The 16198-nt window shown below is 39.1% G+C and overlaps 1 protein-coding gene across 9 annotated transcripts in view; it reads left to right on the top strand.

Moving 5' to 3' along the window:
* cdk19 (cyclin dependent kinase 19) overlaps positions 1-16198 on the top strand; it is a 180537-nt gene that overhangs the window by 103584 nt on the left and 60755 nt on the right. For all 9 annotated transcript variants that reach the window (XM_072246488.1, XM_072246478.1, XM_072246469.1 and 6 more), the window contains 2 exons: positions 1005-1062; positions 5923-6054. In XM_072246488.1, the coding sequence (XP_072102589.1) occupies positions 1005-1062; positions 5923-6054 (190 nt within the window). The remainder of the gene's footprint in view (positions 1-1004; positions 1063-5922; positions 6055-16198) is intronic.

Here is a 16198-nt window from a genome sequence, read left to right as displayed (position 1 = left end):
TTGACTATTGTAACTATTGAAATTGTATTGCATCACCTGCTGTTACCTTTGATCTTAAGGGTATAAAAATGTGATGTACTTTTGAGTTTGTGAGACTATACCTAGAGTGTCTTCAGAAGGATGCCTACTTGTTGTGATAAATAAGGACTTCTATATCACCAGCTTCAGTGTATCTCTGGTGACTTCAATCACTGTCATAAGAGCCAGGACTTGAGGACCTGAGTTATTAGGCAAGTTTGAATAGGTTAGGACTTTGTTCCCTGGAGCGTCAGAGTATGAGGGGAGATTTGATAGAGATGTACAAAATTATGAGTAGTTTAGATAGGGTAATTGCAGGCAATTTTTTTAACTGAGGTTGATTGACGCTAGAATTAGAGGTCATTGATTAAATATTTGAGGAACTTGAGGATTTTCTTCATTCAAGGAGTGGTGAGAGTGTGCAGTGAGCTGCCAGCGGAAGTGTTGGATGCAGGTTCAGTTGCAACATTTAAGAGAAGTTTGGATAAGTGCATGGATGGGAGTGGTATTGAGAGCTCTGGTCCAGGGTGTGTCTCAATGGGACCAGGCAGAATAACAGTTTGGCACAGACTAGATGGGCCAGGTGCCCGTTTCTGTGTTGCAGTCTCTATGGCTCTATGACTCAAAAATTTATGTTTTTCATTGTTTTCTTTTTTCATCATTGCATTTTCAACCCCTCCTTGCTACTTCATATCCATGAATAATAAAACATTCAGTAAAATATTCTAAATTTGCAATTATCTGATGGAATGATTATGAGAATGTTGAAGAATTGCTGAACTTTTCAATTTCCCTTCTGTCCATGAAGAAATACTGGCACTTCATATAAAGGAAATTAGGTGCAACGTGCTTCAACATTAATATACATGATGGCAGTTTATAACTCTGAGATATATTATCCATATTGTACCAGATACTATCTATATTTCACATTTTGTTTCAGAAGATTAACCTGTCTTTAATTCTTTTTGTTTATTTTCTTCTAGAAACCAGCAAATATCCTTGTAATGGGTGAAGGGGCAGAACGAGGGCGTGTGAAAATAGGTAAATATCACTATTTCACATATGATAGACTTTGTTTCCTTTGTGTATAGTTTGAGGGATTTGGAGCCTTCCATCACACAAGCACTTGCTTATGAAGGTCATAAAAGCTTTTTAAGAAGTAGCACTAGAAATCCTTGAATGCTTTGTGGATTCCTTTACTAGAGATACTTGGTTGAGTCAACTTAAATCAAAACACAAATTACACTGAAACCATTTCTAATGTAATGTGGAATTTATACAATACTGCTCAGATGGACTGCCCAGTTTTTGGCCTGCAACCTAATTGTATTTAACAAAAAGGCCATTCAGATTATCTGCAAAAGAATGCAAAATTAGCTAAAACAGCCAAGTTACACCCTGAAACAAAGTTCAGGAATTGGACTTGCACAACTCCCTATAGGACGTGATCTGATACGCGATTTCAGATTCATTTATCACATATACATCGAAATATACATTAAAATATGTCATTTGCATTAACTGCTAACCGAAGGATGTACTGGGGGCGGCCTTAAAGTGACGCCATACATTCCAACGCCAACATAGGATGCCTACGACGTTCATCAGAACAACACAAGCAACAGCAAAAGAAGCCCCTTTCTACCTTACCACCGACTCTCACACACAGACAGGCTTCCAACCCCTGGACAGGCCTCCTTTCTTACACTGAGTTGCATTTATTTTGACCCTATATGACACCAATCCTCAATTTACATTTACACACATGGCCTTAATACTCAGAGCCTTTGCATAGCTTCCTGTCTTTTTCAGGAAATGGCAGATAAGTTAAAACAATTCTGTGAAAGACTGCTAAGATTCCAGAAGGAAGAGATGGCCCAGTTTTAAACAGGAGGAGGGAAGAACTTGTAACAATCCTTATCACAAGGAGCAAAGAGTAAAACTGATAAACCAGCACCTTTGGGACTTTGACTGTGCTGGACTTGCAGATTTTGCAGATTGGATGTTACTCATATTATCAAATACACTTTTATTTAAAAGCAGAATTGCTGGACAATAAATGTTTCAGATTCAAGAGTTTTGATCAGAAAGGGTCAGACCTGCAGCATTAATCATTTCTCTTTCCAAGTTGTTCCACTATTTTTTGTTTATTTCAGATTTCCTGCATCTGCAGATCTTGTTTTATTTTTGTACTTTTTGATTATTTTTGACATGTTACACAGTAGTTTATTAAATGTTCTAGTGAATATGGGAACTTTTTAAATGTACTTGTGTGTCCATCTGCTCTTCTTACTTTCTACCGCTCCTCCTTTCCCCTCCAGTCTGGTTCCATTTGCCCACCAGGTCCTCTTTGTCTGGTTCCATTTATTATCTACCAGCTTTTATCCCACCCTCCTTTCTAACTATAAACTGGAAATCTTACATCTCATCTCTCAGTGCAGATATAGATTTAGATTAGATTAGATTTTTTTTAGATTATGAGGATACTCAGTCCTCATTTATTGTCATTTAGGAATGCGTGCATTAAAAAATGATACAATGTTCCTCCAGTATGATATCACAGAAACACAAGACAGACCAAGACTAAGACCGACAAAAACCACATAATTATAACATATAGTTACAACAGTGCAAAGCAATACCGTAATTTGATAAGAGCAGACCATGGGCACGGTAAAAAAAAGTCTCAAAGTCCCGATAGCCCCAACATCTCACGCAGACGGTAGAAGGGAGAAACTCTCCCTGTCATGAGCTTCCAGCACCGCAAACTTGCCGATGCAGCATCCTGGAAGCACCCGACCACAGTCCAACTCTGAGTCCGTCCGAAAACTTTGAACCTCCGACACCGAGCACTGAGGACCATCTCTGCCGAGCGCTTCGACCTTGCCCCGGCCGCCGAGCAACAAGCAAAGCCGAAGATTCGGGGCCCTCCCCTCCGGAGATTTCAGATGCTGAATTCTTCCAGTGATTTGTTTGTTCCAGATTGCACATCTGCGGTCATTTTTGTCTTCATTCTGCCCCCTAGTTTGCACTCAGATCTCCAGTTTTGGTCATATAGCTTCTCATATTCTTGACCCCAATCCTGGTGGCACACCCAGCCCATAAGGCAGACATAGAGAACAGCAAATCTACAGATAGTTTGTGAATAATGAAGATTTATTGCGCTAATGCCAAGCCATCAAATACTGGATTATCAGATTTTTATGTATTAGGAAAACTAATTGGATTAAAGGCAGATTAGACACCAGAACCCTTGGCACGCCTGGAAGGACTTTAAAGGAGTGGCTGCAGAAATAATAGACTATTGGATGAAGTTTTACACAGTAGCCTCTAGAGTTTACAGAGAAAAGTGCAAAAATCAAAAAAAAATATTCAGTGAGTGGCAGTTCTGTGGGTGAAAACGCCTTGTTAATGAGAGGGGTCAGATGAGAATAGTTAGACTAGTTCAAGCTGACAGGAAGGCAACAGTAACTCAAATAACCATGCATTACAGATATCCAATTTGTGTTACTGTTGCTCACTGTCACTTACTCACTTGCAAGGACTCTTCATCTCATGTTCCCGATACTTACTGCTTATTTATTTATTATTATTTCTTTTTCTGTATTTGCAGTGTCTTTTGCACACTTGTTGAATGCCCAGACTTGTGTGGTCTTTCATTGATTCTGTAATGGTTATTATTCTATTATGGATTTATTGAGTATGCCTGCAAGAAGATGATCAGGGCTGTATATGCTGACATACATGTTTTTTGATAATTCACTTTAAACGTTGAATATTTCTTTATAAAATGACATCATTCACAAAATTTAATCAGCTTGTTTGTGCATGAGGTTATTTCTGGTGTCAGGTGCATGCACACCTAATGATACCATTATGCACGTATTACCCATTTTCATCTAAACTAACATACCTGGAATGCTGATTGATCTCAAGTCATTTTAAATATCACATTCATTACTCTTGCATTTTATTTCTTTTTATTTAGAGATACAGCACAGTAACAGGCCCCTTCAGTATGAGCCTGTGCCGCCCACTTACACCTATGTGACTAATTAACCTACTAACCTGTACACCTTTGGGATGTGGGAGGAAACCAAAGAACCTAGAGGAAACTCATGTGGTCACAAGGAGAGCTACAAACTTACAAACTCCTTACAGGCAGAGGCTGGAATTGAACCAGATTGCTGTAAAGCATTATGCTAACTGCTAGACCACCGTGTTGCCCTTAAGTTATTAAAGTTATTCTATCAATGGTATATTATGTGAGATATTTTCTTATGAATTTTCCATTTCCTCTTAAATAAAAGAGAGCTGGCAGAAAATGATGAAGCCTTTGACCTTGTTCCTGGATTATTTTTCTTTTGATGTAATGGTAGTTTTTTTTTGAGATAATGTTTTTAACAAAAAAAACAATAAATCATTTTCCCAGCACAGTACATTAAGTTCCAGGCGGAGCACTCTTTGGTGTTATCTAGCCCTGTACCAGAGGAAAAGACATAAATATCAAGATCTAGAACGAAGCTTAAAACCTTAAGGGTGTACTTGCATTTGGCACAAGTGGTTACATTTTGGATAGCCCTGATATGCTGTAGCATAATACATCTAATTGAAACAGACTTTGAAAATTAAAGTGTACTTTGGCAATGGAATGTCAAGTGTAATTGATACAGGAAGGCAAAATTAAATGGGTGTAATTAAAATATCCTGAAATGTTTGTGTTAAATAAGTACACAAAAAAACAAATAAAACCTTAGAAAGGTTCAGCATAGGATTTCTACTACTTCACGACCCAGGGATTGCTGCATGCATTACAGACGACCCTTCCGTTATAGCTGTTTAGGTGTCGGAAATTCTCAGAATCAAATTCGTGAATTCATACTACAGGCCTCCAATAAGCAAACAAGATTTGGAAGAACAAGTATGTAGACAAATATCAGTACGGTGTAAAAGTAATAGGGAATTCAGGGAATTTACAAATTGCTACCCAAAATTTTGAGTGGAGAACAAGTAAATAAATAATACAATTTTTAAAATTAGCATTTTTTGATCCACATACAGATAACATGGTTCCGCATTATGCAAGATCACAATAATGACCGTTTTCTAAGAACACAACTCTTCCCCCCCTCCCCCGCCCACCAAGCAGTCAATTGTATTTTGTTCATGGGACAAATAGAAAGGCCTTCATCAAATATATAATTTAATCTACCCTTTTTAGATAGCGGTTTGCAGATATTATTACAAGATTTGGCAGGGACATACATATTTGCCTGGCTGAACTTGATTGGGATAGCATCTGTTATGTTCTTTAGTGCCCAATGATGCTATATTGTAAAGTGATATAATTCAGATGAGAGCAAAGGAAAACTAATCTCTCCATGGTTACCTCACGCACTAGCAGTCTTCCAACAGGGTCTCTGATAAAAGATGGTTAGTTGATTAATATACCAAAAATTTGCAAGTCATTATACAGATCAGCAATAGAAAATTCTTCCAGGATAGGGAGAGAAGCTGGGGAACAAAAAAAACTAAAGTTGATCTTGTGTAACTAACCTGATAATGTTGATTTGTTAATAGTTTTACTCTTTACTGGGAATTTTAATTTGCATTGATTATTTAAATATTAGTTGCTTCTTTTTTGTGGGAGCTAAACAGGTCAAACAATTACAACTCATCTTTCATACAAAGAATTAAGCCTAACAATAAGGACTTATGGACACATTTCACTTATTGATAACACAGGTGAGAAGTAGTAGTCCAGTAGGTGATCTCTGCTATCATTTCAAAAGTAAGAATGGGTAAAAAGGATTATGTTCTGTTTTGTTTTTTTTAAAGCCATGTTGATATATCACAATGTATGGACAATAAATTGTAATTCTTATTTTCTTTAATTTCTAGCTGATATGGGTTTTGCAAGACTGTTTAATTCTCCACTAAAGCCTTTGGCTGATTTGGATCCAGTGGTGGTAACATTTTGGTATCGTGCACCAGAGTTACTGCTGGGAGCCAGGCATTACACAAAGGCAATTGGTATGTCATTATGTAAGGTTTGTACATAATAATTATTTCAGTGCTAAAGTTGTTAAGATGACAAGTAGCAAGAGCAGGTATAAACAATACTACACAGTTGAGTCTGTTGTATTTTTCAATATTATGAATGAAGCTTCCTTACAGAGCTCACTGGTCTTTAGTTGGCTGATTTATTCCTATCTCCATTCATGAACATGGGAACAACATTAGCTACTCTCTGGTCTTCTGGATCGGATGGGAAAAAAATCTGCTGGAATTGCAGCGATCTCCTCCCTTGCTTCCTATTAAATCCTGGGACAAATTTCATCAGGATCTGAGGATTTGTTCATTTTAATGTGCACCAATATCCATAACACGTTCACTTTCTTGATACACATATGCTCTGGACCATCTCTCTAGAGAATATTATTGCACATATTCCTGGTTCCACACAGACTTCTCTTTTGTTCCCTGAAGTGACCTACTCTTTTCCTAGCTTCCCTCTTGCTTTTGAAAACATTTTTGAATTATCTATAATTCTGTTGGTTATTCCCTGAAGAACAACTCTCTCCCAAGTAGAATTCTACATACTGCCTTTAAATCCATCCTGGATGCATTTACAAAGTTGCACCCCACACTGAGGTAAACCTGGCCAATATTGGACAAGTTAAAATCATCCAATACTACAGCCTTACTGCTTTTATATCCTACATTTATCTACACATTTTTTCTTCCAAATCTTGCTGACTGATAGGAAGGTTATAGTATAACCCCATCAAATTGATCGCTGCTTTCATATTTCTGAGTTCTACTCATATAGCTTCATTTGCTGATCTGTCAAGGATATTCTTCTGGAATTCTGCTGTATTGCCCTCTCTGATCAGCAGTTCAATACCTTCTCTTCTTTTGGAACCCCTCCCCATCATAACTGAAAAATTCTATACCCGGGATCTGCCATTCCTGTCCTTCCCTCAGCCACATTTCTGTGATTGCCACTATATCATAATCCACAAACTTATCCATGCTCTCAGATTCTTCTTGCCTGCAAGGCTCTTAGTATTAAGGTAAGTGTACTTACCCACCAGCCCTCAGGTGCAGCCCCAGCTATCTTTGGCTGCTTTGCCCACTGGACTTGCCTGCTCCATTTATTATGTACTTCTCTCTATGCAACTACAGTGCCTATAAAAAGTATTCAACCCCCTTGGAAGTTTTCATATTTTATGACTCATTTAAGACTCATTCCACCCAGATGCAACACAGAGCGTCATAGGAAGTCATTCCTGCCTGTGGCCATCAAACTTTACAACTCCTCCCTTGGAGGGTCAGACACTCTGAGCCAATAGGCTGGTCTCGGACTTACTTCCTGGCATAATTTACATATTACTATATAATTATTTATGGTGCAACTGTAACAAAAACCAATTTCCCCTGGGATCAATAAAGTATGACTATGACTATCTCTATTATTTTTACAATATTGAATCCCAGGGATATAATTTGGCTTTTTGACACTGACCAACAGAAAAGACTCATGTCAAAGTGAAAAAAATTTCTACAAATTGGTCTAAACTTATTACTATTATTAAAAACAAAACAGTTGATTGCATAATTACACATCTCCTTCAAGTCAGCATTTAGCAGATGCACATTTTGGCAGCAATTACAACCCCGAGTCTGTGTGGATAGGTCTCTATCAGCTTTGCATATCTGGACACTGCAATTTTTTCCCATTCTTCTTTATAAAACTGCCCAAGCTCTGTAGGATTGCATGAGGAACGTGAGTGAACAGTCCTTTTCAAGTCCTGACACAAATTCTCGTTTGAATTGAGGTTTGGACTCTGACTTGGCCACTCCAGGACATTAACTTTGTTGTTTTTAAGCCATTCCTGTGTAGCTTTTGGCCTTATGAATGGGGTCATTGTCTTGCTGGAAAACATATCTTCTCCCAAGTCACAGTTCTCTTGCAGAGTGCATCAGGTTTTCTTCCAGGATTTCCCTATATTTTGCTGCATTCATTTTACCCTCTACCTTCACAAGCCTTCTAGGGCCTGCTGTAGTGAAGCATCCCCATAATGCTTCACAGTAGGAATGGTGCGTTTTTTGATGATATGTGGTTTTGGCTTACTCCAAACATTGCATTTAGTCTGACGGCCAAAAAGCTCAATTGTAGTTTCATCAGACCATAGAACCTTCTTCAGCTGACTTCAGAGTCTCCCACATGCCTTCTCGCAAACTCTGGCCAAGATTTTTTTTTCAAACAGTGGCTTTTTCTTTGCCACTCTCCCATAAAGCTGCAACTAGTGAAGCACCAGGCAACAGTTGTTCATTGCATAGTCTCTCCCATCTCACCCACTGAAACTCGTAACTCTTCCAGAGTTGTCATAGGTCTCTTGGTGTCCTCCCATAACAGAGGCCTTCTTGCACGGTCACTTAGTTTTTGAGGACAGCCTGCTGTTGGCAAATTTACAGCTGTGCCTTATTCTTTCCATTTCTTGATGATTGACTTAACTGTATTCCAAGGGATATTCAGTGACTTGGAAATGTTCTTGTATCCACCTCTTGATTTGTGCTTTTCAATTTTTCACAGAGTTGCTTGGAGTGTTCTTTCATTTTCACGGTATAGTTTTTGCCAAGATGCCGATTCACCAGCAGTTGGACCTTCCATTTACAGGTTTATCTTTACTACATTCAATTGGAGTTAGCAGTCAAGAATGCTGATTTCTCTTGCATCTGTTGTTTAGAGCTAGAGACAGGGCAATGTCCTCTGCAAACTCTAGGTCATCAAGTTGCCGCCACATGGTCCACTGGATTTCATTTCGTTTTTCACTTGTCCGTTTCATGATCCAGTCCATTGCCAACAAAAACAGTAAGGGAGCCATCAAACATCCCTGCTTTACCGCAGTATTGACAGTGAAGCTTCTGACAGTTTTCCAGCATGTATGACTTTGCATGACATATTGTTGTAGGAGTTCCTGATGATATTGATAAATTTCTTTGGTCTTCCGTAATGATTCATTAAGTTTCCGTACGGTGTTTCTGTCTACACTATCAAAGGCTTTCTCATAGTCGATGTAGTAGCGAGAAATCTTCCATTCAATTGACTGTTCTATGATTATTCTGAAGTTGGCTATCTGGTCTGTGCAGGAGTGATCTTTCCTAAAGCCTGCTTGCTGGTCTCTTAATGTTGTGCCAACAACTTGCTGAAGGCATTGCAGAATAATTCTGTTTAGCACCTTTCCAACCACAGACATTAAGGATATAACTCCATAGTTTTTATAGTCTTGTAGGTCACCTTTGCTTGGAAGCTTCATTATATGACTTTCCTTCCACTCTTGTGGCATCTCTTCTTTGTCCCAGATGTTGCAGAACAAAGTGTATAGGATATCTGCCGAAAGATTAGGGTCTACCTTTAATGCCTCTGTCTGGACCATCTGCTTTTCCTGACTTTATCCTCTTGATTGCCTGTATGATATCCTTCTTTGATGGCTTGACACAGTTGACATCCAAGTCTGATGCTTGTGGAATTAAAGGAGATTCGGAAGGAGGTGGGTCTGTTCAGGAGTTCATTGAAGTACTGTGTCTAATGTTAGAGCTGTTCATCTTCTTTGGTTAGGATGTTTCCATCTTTATCCTTCATTTGTGTGTTGATCTTGCTGAATTTACTAGCTAGTTTCTTGGTAGTATTGTATAGTTCCTTGATATTCCCATTTGCTGAGGCTTCTCCTGTTTCAGATGCAAGAGTGTTGATGTACGTTGTTCTGCCCCTCTTGATGTTTATCCTATTTCCTTGTACTCCCTGTCGTATTCCCTCTGTGCCTCCGCTTTCTCGTTCCTAGTCCTGCTTCTATTGCATTTTTCTTTTTTGTGTCCTCCTCTTGTTGATTGTTTCCGTTGTTCTTAGTGTAATTCACTCCTTATGCTCAAATGTCCTTTTTCCTGGCACTTCCTCACAAGTTTCATTTATTGCCTCTGACAGCAACCTATTCATCTTCAATATCAAGGCCTCAGGTGCCTGGAACATAATGGAAAGCTGTTACTTTGACTTTCACATTGTACTTCAGTTGCTCATTGGGTGGTATGTACCTTCTTTTTAGCTTCATCTGTACTTTGGTGATCAAAAGAAGGTGGCCTGAGCCTGCATCTGCACCACGTTTCACTCTTATATCATGGAGTGATCTTCGAAACTTCTTTGAGGTGAATACGTGATTGATCTGGTTCTCTGTTACAGACAGCAACTCCAGGCTAAGACTTTACATGCTGCTGCTGGAACCCCAGTCTCCCCTTCCCCACCACCACTCTGCAATCCCATGTTTCTCATGCCTCACCATCAGTTCTTGCGTCCTTGGAGCCTTCCTTATCCTCCCACCACACCTTCCCTGAACACTGCAACCCTCCTGTCTACTCAGACACTACCAACCCTATTCCCCACGCTGATCCCAGCCCTCATCTATACTGGGTCTTCACCTCTCTGAGGCCTTGAGCTTCCAGTTGACTGCCACTATGATGCTGCATTTAGACAGATATTTAGATGTGTATAACATACAAGGATAAATCCTAATGTAAGCACGGACATGGCCTGGCAAAGGACCTAGTTCTGTCCTGTACAATTCTGTGATTCTAAATTGGATTTGGTGCGACCTTTCCTGGACTACAATGTACAGGTTGGTAGTCCAGGAAAGTACAGTGGATTTTGATTAATTGGGGCAGCTGCTAATTTGGGACAACTCTTGAAGAACAAAAACTAATCAAGAAAATAGCCAGGATTCCCTTTTTTTATTTGAGACACTATGCTACTTAATTGGGACAGGAGACTGTTGCCGAAGTAGCATCAGTCATGTGCAATTGTGTAGCTGTTAGACACTACACTATGCTTAGAGCAAACAGGTTTTAAATAACGTCAGTTGCATTCATTTGCTTTCAAAAAGCAGTGATTTTTGTCACTGATAGTTGGCGAGAAATAAGCAGTAAGACGATTTGGAACGACTTTGCTCACCGCGGTTTCAAGCATTCAGGCTTGGGGATGCTAGAAATGGCCGGGAGTGACAAGTTAGGAACTACGAAGAATTTGAAGGCATTAACAGTCATCTTGAATATTACAATGAAAATGAAGATTTGGAGGATGCAGTTGTCGAAAGCATTGTATGAAAATAATCCATTATCTGCACTAAATGTCTGTGCTGATATTGTTTATTTACAATCAGTCAATCTAAAGAACACAGTAGCGTACACTGAATGAATTCTTCTGTTGATAACTATTAAGAACTAATACACAGTTTTATAGTACTGTAGAGGTATTGGTGGTGTTCTAATGTGTTCTGTATTTCATTTAAATACATAAACTGTTACTCATTCAAACAGTAGTTTATCTTTTTTATACTTTTTTAACCATTTCAACGAAACTGATTAATTGGGGCAACCGCTTAATTGGGGCAAATTGTACTGGTCCCAATGTGTCCTAATTATCCAGAATCCACTGTACTTGTATTGGAGTTGGTACATTGATTGATTAATTGGATTCATTGGTCACTGCATTGATTCCTATGATGAAGAGGTTGCCATATTATTGGTTTAACCTATACTAATTGGGAATTAGACTTTAACATGCACAAGATTATGACACCACTGACAGCTGTTAAAAGGCTATTTCCTCAGGTAGAAGAATCTAGGACTATTCGCCTCAGGGTGGTTACAGTCATGAAGTAATGCAGCATGAGTCAGGCACTTAATCCACCATGTCCACATTGATAGTTAGCACTCACCCTTATCAATTCCATCTTCTAATACATAGCCTTTCAATGCCACATTGAGGAAGACAAGTTTCTTTATTCAAAGAGGGTTGTAGATCTATATCATTTGTGTACATTTAGTACTGAGCAATAGGTTTTTAGATAGGCAAAGGGCATACAAGAAGAGATGGTACAGGATCATCATGACCTTGTTGAAAGGCAGAGTAATTTCAAAAACTTACATGATCTAATCATGCTTCTATTTTTATGTTCTTATGTCTTGCATATAGCAACATATACATTCAAATGATCTCAGCTATTACATCATGTGTGGAGAACTATGTAGAACAGGTCTTTGTCATGGTTGAGAAAATGAATATTGAAGGGGAAGTTACAATAGTCATCATTACATCAGCTTCAAATTGTAGGAAATAGAAAATAAGGAGGGTGGAAGGTCACATGTGCACCATCTATTGGCTGAGAGGGAAATGAAAGTAAGCTGCTTCTCAGCCTGTATTACTATTGCATTGAAAGTATCTAGGAATACAGCTTTTTGGTGAAGTCATGTGAGTTTTATCAACTCCATCTAGTCCCTTAATTCCATAACAACTGATACCTAGTACTGAACAGAAATCCTATTAACCTCAGTTCTGAAAATTTCAATTGACCGTATCTTTATCTGTTTTGTTCTTTACGAGGCCTAGACATTTCTGAGCTTCCTTTGTGATATTAATATAGTTTTAAAAGTCTGGAAAAATGCAAAATGGTGTCAATGAGTTCCTGTGTGCAAAACTATTTTCTTTTAGGAATGGCAAGCAATAGGAGTTGAATTTCCTGAGTTATTGTATCTTTCATCACAGCTCTGGACAATGCAGTAGCAAATAGATTATACCACAATACAACCAGCTCCCTTCCATTTGTTGGAGAAAGTTAGCAGGAAGTTAATGTATGCTGCAATGGTGGTGGACGAGATGTGGAAGTGGCAGGGTGCAAGGGAACTGGCATAGACTTGTGGTGAAGAATTCTATATGCAGTCGAAAGGGAAGGAACTTGCCAGAGGGGGAAATGCTCAACAGGTGGAATGCAATGCCAGGGATGTTAGTGCAGGCAGATTCGGGTGTAACATTCAAGATGTGTTATAACAAATATTTGAAAAGAGATGATAGGGAAATGAGGATTGTTCTTATATAAGGCTGGTATGGGCTTGAAAGGGCAAGTGTCTTCTTGTGCTGTAACTTTTCACTGATTCTGTAAGTCTATAAGGGCATGAGTGCCCCCTTATCTTATGAGACCCGCAGTTCAACTAAATGCCCCTTCCAACTGTGAATGGAAAATTGGTATTTATCAAGGCATTTGACGAATGTAGACATAAACTGTCTTTATTTATTCATCCAAGCCATTGTGTGTTGAAGTGCCCTAGCTTGGTATAAATTAATGAGTGTCTTCATTAATCATATTCTGTTATTTTGAGTACCAGTGCATTATCAAATCCAAGTCTATCCATTTCTGTAGAAATGTATTGCCACTTTTCTTATTGTTACTGGATCAAAATCCTGGATCTTACCTTCTACTTGTGTAATGGGAATAGCTCTACCATATCACCAGATGACATGGTTCAAGAAAGTGGTTCATCACCATTGAAGGAAATAAAGGTAGATTCTCTTCAAAGACCTATTGAGTCTGATGGATCTATCTTATTCAGTAAAATGCTCATAGATTTACTGAGATTTCATGAATATTGTGGGTTCATTTGCAGAATATTATGGCTGATGAAAATTTATTAATGGTAAACATGAAAATACTGGATAGTAACTTGCCCTACATTTGATTAATTTTAAATGCATCAGTATTATGATGACCTGAGAGAAACAGCAGCCTTTATTTGAGAAAAAAGACCTTGAATGTTCCTTTGCAGAGTGAAGGCAGTAGGGGTAGTGGTGATGTGAAATAGAGGAGCTAGATAACAAGTGGTGGGTTTGAGGGGAAGGTAGGAGTTATGACTAACAAGTCTGAATAGTAGAACAGGCAGGGGCAATTAAATGAGTGTGGTGGGACTGATGGATTGAAGTATATATATATTAATGCAAGGAGTATTATGAGTACAACAGATGAACATAAAACCTAAATCAATTATAATGCTGTTGCCATTATGGATACTTGGTTGCAAGAGGGACCAACTGGCAGCTTGATATACACTTAATAGCAGGCTCCTTAGCAGCACTGATGTACAGAGGGATTTTAGGGTCCAAGTCCATAGCTCACTGAAAGTAGCCACACAAGTAGATAAGATGGTAATGAAAGTGAATGGCATGCTTGTTGAGGTGGCTGGCCTTGTTCTAGCCATGGTCCCTATTTCACAATGTAATTAGAGTGTGGAAGACTACTACCTCTCCTTAATTCTGTCATCCTGAAAGATACCTGCCATCACCTTGTCATAACCTGCACCCCCACAACAGCCCATGAAGCATTCATTTGTCTCTTAAGTGGTTCTTAAATTTTTACTTTTAATATAGAATCCTACTCCTTGTATTAATCATTTTGGGGAACATTTTAACTATTGGACTTTATGCAAACTGAGCGATATTAGATTACTTCCCTGTTATGCAGTTCCCTGGAAATGTCAATGGAAATGAAAATTAGAAAAAATGTTTAATGCACATCTAATTGGATACAACTTATTTTATACAATTGATATGCATTTAAAATTATTCCCAGAATTGGTTCTAAATTTATTTATTAATTTTCACAATTATTAGACATCACATTTGGATTTGCTATTACCTTTGGTCTCCAACACCAAATTCCATTCCACTGACTTTACATGAACGTAAGAAATGAAACCAGATTCCTCAGAGCCCTAGGAGGACTATCCTGCTTCACAATAGTTCCCTCTCCGCCTTTCATCCGCAGAGTATTTTTAGATTATTGAAGTTTTCCATTATGAATACACATACAACTATGGCAATTTCTCAAACTTCCTGCAAATGCTCAACACGCTTCCCACTGGTTGACAGTCTATTTTGTTTTTTAAGTCTAAGCATGTGGTATTCTCCTTAACATAGATCATCACTGGGGGATCGGCTGTGCTGGATTGGTTGTTGTGCAATGATCCAGAGGTGATAAGAGAGCTTAAGGTTAAAGAACTCTTAGGGAACAGTGATCACAATATAATCGAGTTCATGTTGAAATTTGGGAGGGAAAAAATAAAATCTATTGTGTCGGTATTTCAGTGGAATAAAGGAAATTAAAATGGCATGAGAGGGGAACTGGCCAAAGTTGACTGGAAAGGGTCATTTACAGGAAAGGCAGCAGAGCAGCATGGCTGGAGTTTCTGCGAAAAATGAGGAAAGTGCGTAGAAACATAGAAAATAGGTGCAGGAGTAGGCCATTCGGCTCTTCAAGCCAGCACCGCCATTCAGTATGATTATGGCTGATCATCCAACTCAGAACCCTGTACCAGCCTTCCCTCCATACCCCCTGATCCCTTTAGCCAGAAGGGCCATATCTAACTCCCTCTTAAATATAGCCAATGAACTGGCCTCAACTGTTTCCTGTGGTAGAGAATTCCATAGATTCACTACTCTCTGTGTGAAGAAGTTTTTCCTAATCTCGGTCCTAAAAGGCTTCCCCTTTATCCTCAAACTGTGACCCCTCGTTCTGGACTTGCCCAACATCGAGAACAATCTTCCTGCATCTAGCCTGTCCAATCCCTTTAGGATTTTATACGTTTCAATAAGATCCCTCCTCAATCTTCTAAATTCCAACGAGTATAAGCCTAGTCGATCCAGTCTTTCATCATATGAAAGTCCTGCCATCCCAGGAATCAATCTGGTGAACCTTCTTTGTACTCCCTCTATGGCAAGGCTGTCTTTCCTCAGATTAGGGGACCAAAACTGCATACAATACTCCAGGTGTGGTCTCACCAAGGCCTTGTACAACTGCAGTAGTACCTCCCTGCTCCTGTACTTGAATCCTCTTGCTATGAATGCCAGCATACCATTTGCCTTTTTCACCGCCTGCTGTACCTGCATACCCATTTTTAATGACTGGTGTATAATGACACCCAGGTCTCATTGCACCTCCCCTTTTCCTAATCGGCCACCATTCAAATAATAATCTGTTTTCCTGTTTTTGCCACCAAAGTGGATAACCTCACATTTATCCACATTAAATTGCATCTGCCATGAATTTGCCCACTCACCTAACCTATTCAAGTCACCCTGCATCCTCTTAGCATCCTCCTCACAGCTAACACTGGTGCCCAGCTTCATGTCATCCGCAAACTTGGAGATGCTGCATTTAATTCCCTCATCTAAGTCATTAATATATATTGTAAACAACTGGGGTCCCAGCACTGAGCCTCACGGTACCCCACTAGTCACTGCCTGCCATTCTGAAAAGGTCCCGTTTATTCCCACTCTTTGCTTCCTGTCTGCCAA

The sequence above is a fragment of the Mobula birostris genome, chromosome 2, assembly GCF_030028105.1.
Source record: "Mobula birostris isolate sMobBir1 chromosome 2, sMobBir1.hap1, whole genome shotgun sequence".
In the NCBI taxonomy this organism is placed as follows: Eukaryota; Metazoa; Chordata; class Chondrichthyes; order Myliobatiformes; family Myliobatidae; genus Mobula; species Mobula birostris.
Note: the sequence above shows the minus strand (reverse complement) of the source record. Positions and strands in the feature narration are given on the sequence as shown.